The sequence below is a fragment of the Syngnathus typhle genome, linkage group LG8 (genome assembly GCF_033458585.1).
Source record: "Syngnathus typhle isolate RoL2023-S1 ecotype Sweden linkage group LG8, RoL_Styp_1.0, whole genome shotgun sequence".
Taxonomy (NCBI): Eukaryota; Metazoa; Chordata; class Actinopteri; order Syngnathiformes; family Syngnathidae; genus Syngnathus; species Syngnathus typhle.
This window is the reverse complement of record NC_083745.1, coordinates 10915143-10921403: the sequence shown is the minus strand read 5'-3', so window position 1 is coordinate 10921403 and position 6261 is coordinate 10915143. Positions and strand designations below refer to the sequence as shown.

General features: G+C 46.0%; 1 protein-coding gene across 2 annotated transcripts in view; it reads right to left on the bottom strand.

Moving 5' to 3' along the window:
• Positions 1–225: 225 nt before the first annotated feature.
• The window catches only part of chrm3a (cholinergic receptor, muscarinic 3a), a 53570-nt gene continuing 47534 nt past the window's right edge, over positions 226–6261 (bottom strand). For both annotated transcript variants that reach the window (XM_061284555.1, XM_061284556.1), the window contains exon 3: positions 226–3848. In XM_061284555.1, coding sequence (XP_061140539.1) covers positions 1931–3832 — 1902 coding nt within the window. In that variant the 5' untranslated portion in view covers positions 3833–3848 and the 3' untranslated portion in view covers positions 226–1930. The remainder of the gene's footprint in view (positions 3849–6261) is intronic.

Sequence of the window (6261 nt, the reverse complement as noted above, 5' to 3'; positions counted from 1 at the left end):
ATAGTTTACTTTAGAAAAATCTCACAGACCTCGCAAAAAGGTCACAAAAAGCATATATATATTTATTCAGGACTGCAAAGCAAGTTAAGTAAGTTAAAAACAAAATAACTGTACGGATTTGAAATGTATGCTCCGTTTGAACATCGAATTCAAACATACCACTAGAGGGAGCCAGTTCGCCACTCCATAGTTTGAAAAGCAATCAACTAAAATAACTGACACATATTTTGTGGCACAAACATTTGGAACTGTTTATTGACTTCAAACATATGATTTGGCATACTGGTAATGTAACAAAAAGACAATTGCGTTCACCATGTTTACATTCCCGATATTTGAGAACAAACGTTCCCCACCGATGTACAAAGTCTTGTGTTATATGCATATCAAATACCAAGTGTTGAAAGAACAACCTTTTTTGTTGTTGTATACAGTACATTTAAGTTGAATGGTAGCTGTACAATATTCCTTGTGACACATTCGGGCGCTGCAAGCTTACGCTGTACATAAAGATGAAGATCCAACAGGGCAACTGCCGATCATGATGTCACGCTCCCTTTGTATGCTGGCCAATTGTGCCCAAAGTGTGCTGGGATAAGAGCCAGCTCACCTGCGACCTTGACGCTTTAGAAATTGGATAGCTGGATCGACCGATATTTGGAATTCATGTGAAATGATCAGCGCTTCCAGTCCTCCATAATTCATTTTGGAGCTGTGCTATTTAAGGCCTATTCCGCAAGAATACTAAACATTTAAAATATTTTTTGTTCACACTTTATACACCATCAAACCAAAATAGATTTCAAGACTTTCTCATCATCTGGATTAAAATAAATAACTTCATACATATTTTAAAAACTGTATACATGGTACCATCAAATGGGCGTGGTGAATTTTAGTCAGTTACATAAACGATCTGAATAAATGTTCCCCCTTTTTTTTTTTTTTTTAATTTATTCAAATGTGTCTTCTTAAAGTCAACTGGGGGAAACTGCACCAGAAATGGAATTGGCAACGAGCGTGTTCGACCCCCCTCACGCCACTAGAGGTCGCCCTGGCTCCACAAATAAGCATAAAGATAACCTGACAAAAGCATTAAAGTAGAAAGTTCACAGAAAGCTGTGTCCGAGAAAATCGACATCTTTGTGTGTTTGAGAGAGCTGCAAAGGTACACTAACAGAATAGCATCATCATCACCATCATTATCACAATGACGTCAAGACAACCGTATGTACTCGTCATTGCCATTGTTTTCAAAATCACAACAATCACATTGAACACAACAGCGGTTCACCAACTGTGGCGCAATACAGACGATTTGTGAAAGTCTTTTTCAGACTGGCTCAAAATGAGGCGAACAAAAATAAAAAGATTTCTCGGACACCTCTAAAGAATGTTTTCGTTCCCACTTAGCACAATCTATCAAGGAAAGCGAAACAAGAAAGGGAATGGAAAAAAAAATGGCGGTCAAAAGTTAGCTTTTGTTGACAAATTACATATGCCAAGTTCCATTTGGTTACAAAGGCAAAAACACTCGAGTCCATCAACAACGTTACTGATCTACCAAAGGGCAAAGAGGAAAATGACAAGACTCAACAACCCCGTGAGAACCGTGTGACAAAGCATTCCTTTTCCCCTTGCCTCAATTGCACTTTTGATATTCCAGCCCACAACGAAAGACGTTCTGTTCTGTTTCAAGCCCTTTGCACGTTTCCTTCACGGTCGAGTTCTTCGAGACCGGATAGACGTCTCTGGTTTGTGGATCCGACCTAGCCCCGCCCTCCTTGCATGCACACGGACACGACGAGCACACAAACATCGAAACCGGCGCAAACGAGCGCTCAGGCGCGAGTGGCTCGCACAAACTCCCAAAAGAACCCCGTGGACGCTTCTTGTTTTTCATTCCATCTTCAAGCTGCTCGCCCCTCCCCTACGTGGACTCTCTGGGAATCCTTCTGTGGAAGACCACAGACGGCCTCTGCTGGAATTGCAGCTTCCGGCGCTTCTTCCGGTCCCAGCGGCAGAGCAGGATCATCTTAAAGGTGGTCCGGAAGGTCTTGTTGCACAGCGCGTAGCACATGGGGTTGACGGTGCTGTTGACATAGCAGAGCCAGTAGCCCACCGCCCACAGCGTGTTAGGAATGGAGGCTTTGCTGAAGGCGTTGATCAGGACCATGATGTTGTACGGCGTCCACGTGATGATGAAGGCAAAGAGAATGGCGCTGAGCGTCTGAGCAGCCTTCTTCTCTTTCACTATGGACATTCGCTTTCTCTTGGAGATCTGAGTCCGAGCTCGGGCCGCAAAGCGCTTGGCCATTGCCGCCTCTTTGAAGGACATGGGAACGGATTTGGTGCCGGTGGTGCGGGAGTCGGGGGCCGCCGCCGCGTCGTCCGGACAACCTGAGTCGGAGGCAACCCGCTCGTTTGGTGCCGACGCGTTGCTGCGTGAACAGAAGCGTTGGTGGTAGCTCGCTTCGGAGCGATCAGTTCCGTCAGGACTGCCGGCCGCACCGGCAGCAAGGCCGCGTCTGTTGAACTCCGCCCCCCTTAGCGGGTCCTGTTCCGAGGCTTCCTCCAAGTCCTCGCAGGAGGTGAGCTGGGAGTTGACAGCCGCTTTTATGCCGGGCAGGCTGAGGACGATGGAGAAAATGGTGTGGCCGTCTCTCCCGCCGCAGTCTTCGTCATCCGACGAGCCCGACTGGTCCAGTGAAACACCGTTGTCATTGTTGTTCCAGCTGTCTGTGCTGCTCTGGTCCGGGTCCCTCTCTCCTTGACGGATGCTGCCGGGTCTCCAGGATCGGACCCCGGGCCAGCAGTGCAGGCGGCTAACCAACTCCCGGCAGGCGTTCTTCCTTTGCGACAACCTTGTCAGCTCGTAGCTGTTGCAACTTCTGGAGCTCCCGGTTTGACGCACAAAACGGGCTCGGTCCACCGTGGCGTTGCCATTTCTTGCCACTCTCCCGCTGCCGCCTCCGCCGCGGGCCCCCGAACCCTGCAGCCCGGCTAACTCTTTGGAGCGGTTCTCCGTCTCCTTGTAAATCCGCCAGTAGAGCACACTCATGATGGTCACGGGCAGGTAGAAAGCCGCCATGGCCGTACAGAAGGTGATGATGGGCTGCTGGAGGAACTGAATATAGCACTTATTGGGAGGCACCGTCCTTTGACCCTCAAAGTACTGCCACAGAAGGATGGCCGGGGCCCACAAAACCAGAGAAACGAACCAGGCCAGGCCGATCATGACCCCGGCCCGCTTTGTTGTCCGTTTGGCCCGGTAAGTCAGAGGCCTCGTCACCGAAAAGTAGCGGTCGAAGCTGATGACCAGCAGGTTCATAACTGAAGCGTTGCTGGCCACGTAGTCAATAGCCAACCACAGGTCACAAGCCCAGTTCCCCAGAGCCCAGTAATCCATCACGAGATAGGCCGTGTAGAGGTTCATGGAGATGACCCCAATGATGAGGTCAGCCACTGCCAAGCTCAGCAGGAAGTAGTTATTGACCGTCTTCAGTTGGCGGTTGACCTTGAAGGACACCACCACCAGGATGTTTCCAATGACGGTGACCAGCGAGAGCATTCCAGTCAGCAGGACGATGAGGACCACCTGCCACACCGTGTGCCCGCCCAGGGGATCCAGGGCCGATGTCCCGTTGCCATCTTGTGATTGACTGGAGTTTAACACGGCAGAGGAATTGCCACCCGGGGTGGTGACGTGAAGCACCAACCAGGGTCCCGTCCCCGCTTGATGGAAGGAGTTGGACTGCTGGGACAAACCGGCTGCGGGGAAGGTGTTGGGAATCAGGAAGAGACCGGAAGAGTCTGTGCTGTTGGAGGTCATTGTGTCCTGGCATGTTCTGATGAACAAAAACACAGATGTAAGAAACATCTTATACATAGAACACGATTACATCTTAACAGTTTATTTCATCATCCATATGAAAAAAAAGAGCGAATTCTTCAAAAGTACCGTTTTTTTCCGTGTATAGTGCGCAAAATTTAACTAATTTATTGTCCTAAAATCTGGGGTGCGCATTATACATGGGTACAAATTTTTTTTTATTTTATTTTATTTATTTATTTATTTTTTTTTTTTAAAGAAAGTCATGGTACAACATACGACCGCAATGCTCTCGTATCAGACGCTTGCTCGATCACCTGCTCGTTTGCTGTCTGTCACAATGTACCCTACACAAATCCGAAACATTTGTTGCGGCTCCGAGTCACGACGAGGGGCAAGTTTTGGTTTCCAAGGGTGTTTTTATTCCTCTTCAACGTCTCTCCCATATAGAGCCGCCTTTTTCACGTCCGCACGCCTTTTTCACATGCGCGCACAGAGCGCGGTGGTGCGTTTACGGGCAGTCGGAGAAATCAACGCCAACAAAAAAAATTACATCCAGCCTAGTTAAGACCATACCAAAGACTATAAAAATGGGACCCATTGCCTCCCTGCGTGTGTGACGATCATTGGGACTTAAAAAAAAAAAAAAAATTAAAAATATTCATAAAAATTGGGTGCGTATTATACATGGGTACAGGCTTTTTTCCAGCATCAGCATGCCATTTTTAGGGTGCGTATTATACATGGGGGCGCATTATACACGGAAGAAAACGGTAATTTTATTTATTAGCATTATGAGCCATTATAACATTATGCGCAGTTGGAACGTTAACTGACACAAGACAGGGAAATAATAAAACAATAACGATAAAGTTTAAAAAATCTGCTTCAATAAATGTCTAAAAATAAACATTTTTAAAGATTACAATTAAATGGATTTACCTTAGAAGTTAAATACAATTTAATCGTACTCGGGCAGTGATTCTTTTGCATACCACTAGAGGGAGCCTGCATACCAGTGGTGGTACCCTAGTACTCTATCTGTCCATCTATCCGACCGTCTGCCCGCCCCTCCATTTTGCCAAAGTATAGTTGCTCAACTTGTGTCTACGTCGATTCAATTAAGAAGAGTCGATACGAGTCTTATCAGTCCGTGTTTTTGATTCTGAGACAGAGGCGTGCACTAAAAGGCACCCAATGAAAGCCTTGACGACTAATGGCTCACAAGTGGCGTTTGCAATTTAGTTGTAGGGTCACTTAAGGAAGCCCAAGCAAAACAAGATCTTGCTTTTTCTGTCAAAGCCATTTCTGGATAATTGGATGATAGATAAGGAGAGTCGTCTTGTAATTACTTTTTGCATTCAAAAGTTTGTGCCTTTCAAGCAAAACGTTTGATGGCAGTTTTGTTTGGTGTTTATCGCATGAGCTGCCCAGCAGGTGTACTGAGACCTGATCTCACATCGCTTTGCTCAAGCAAAGCAAACATGCATCCTTATTCATCACATATTAGTCGGAAACCTGAAAATGTTTATTAATCATGAATAATATGCCAGGCAGCCTTGGTGACTAAGACGAGACGGAATCCAGCCATGCAAGCTCTACACACAAATGCAAATTATACCAAGAAAAAACCCGCACATCACAATAGCACATACCAGTTGTGCGTGCGCGCACACACGCACGCACGCGCACACGCGCACACACACACACACACCCCTCTGCTCAGCCAAATTTATTGTGACATTATTATGTCGCGCACCAACATGATAATGACAAATTGACTCCTACAGTACTAAAACCACAGACCAAAGACCACATTTTCAACAATGATTATTGTGTGCATTGTCTCACACAGACAAACTCTCAGTTCAACAAATTCCACAAACAAAAACATAATAAGTTTTTTAAGTGTGGAGGGACAGACCATTCGTTTTAGTTTGTCGTTTTCAGGAGACAAGATTTCAATAACGTCACTGAGGCATATTTTAACGAACTTCATTGTATGGCTTTTTAGCCCGTGCAATGTTCCAAGCCAGTTGAACTAATGCAAGTGTGACAGTCTCTGAGTGCTTCATAATTTTTTTGAAAAACTGTACCTATTTTTCTGCCTGACTTTTCAGTCTCCAAACTTGTGCTTGCGAAATTCAGTCCCTTTTGCAAAGTCTTTATCGATATTGGCATGAAGTGAGCTGAAGTGGCGCTGACCATTTGAAGCTTTTAAATGCGCCAATGACATCCGACATATTAGGCAGAAAGACTTGCCATAGCGTTCAACAAAGAACAACTTTAACTCTGTTAAAAACGTCCTGTGTTCATCGTCATATAGTTGTTTAGCTGTGCATGTTTTCCTTGCCATTTTGGCAAGCGTCTTGTCAGCTTTTATGGACCTAATGGGCCCCCGTAGTCACAGTCGCCATTCATTAAAAAGC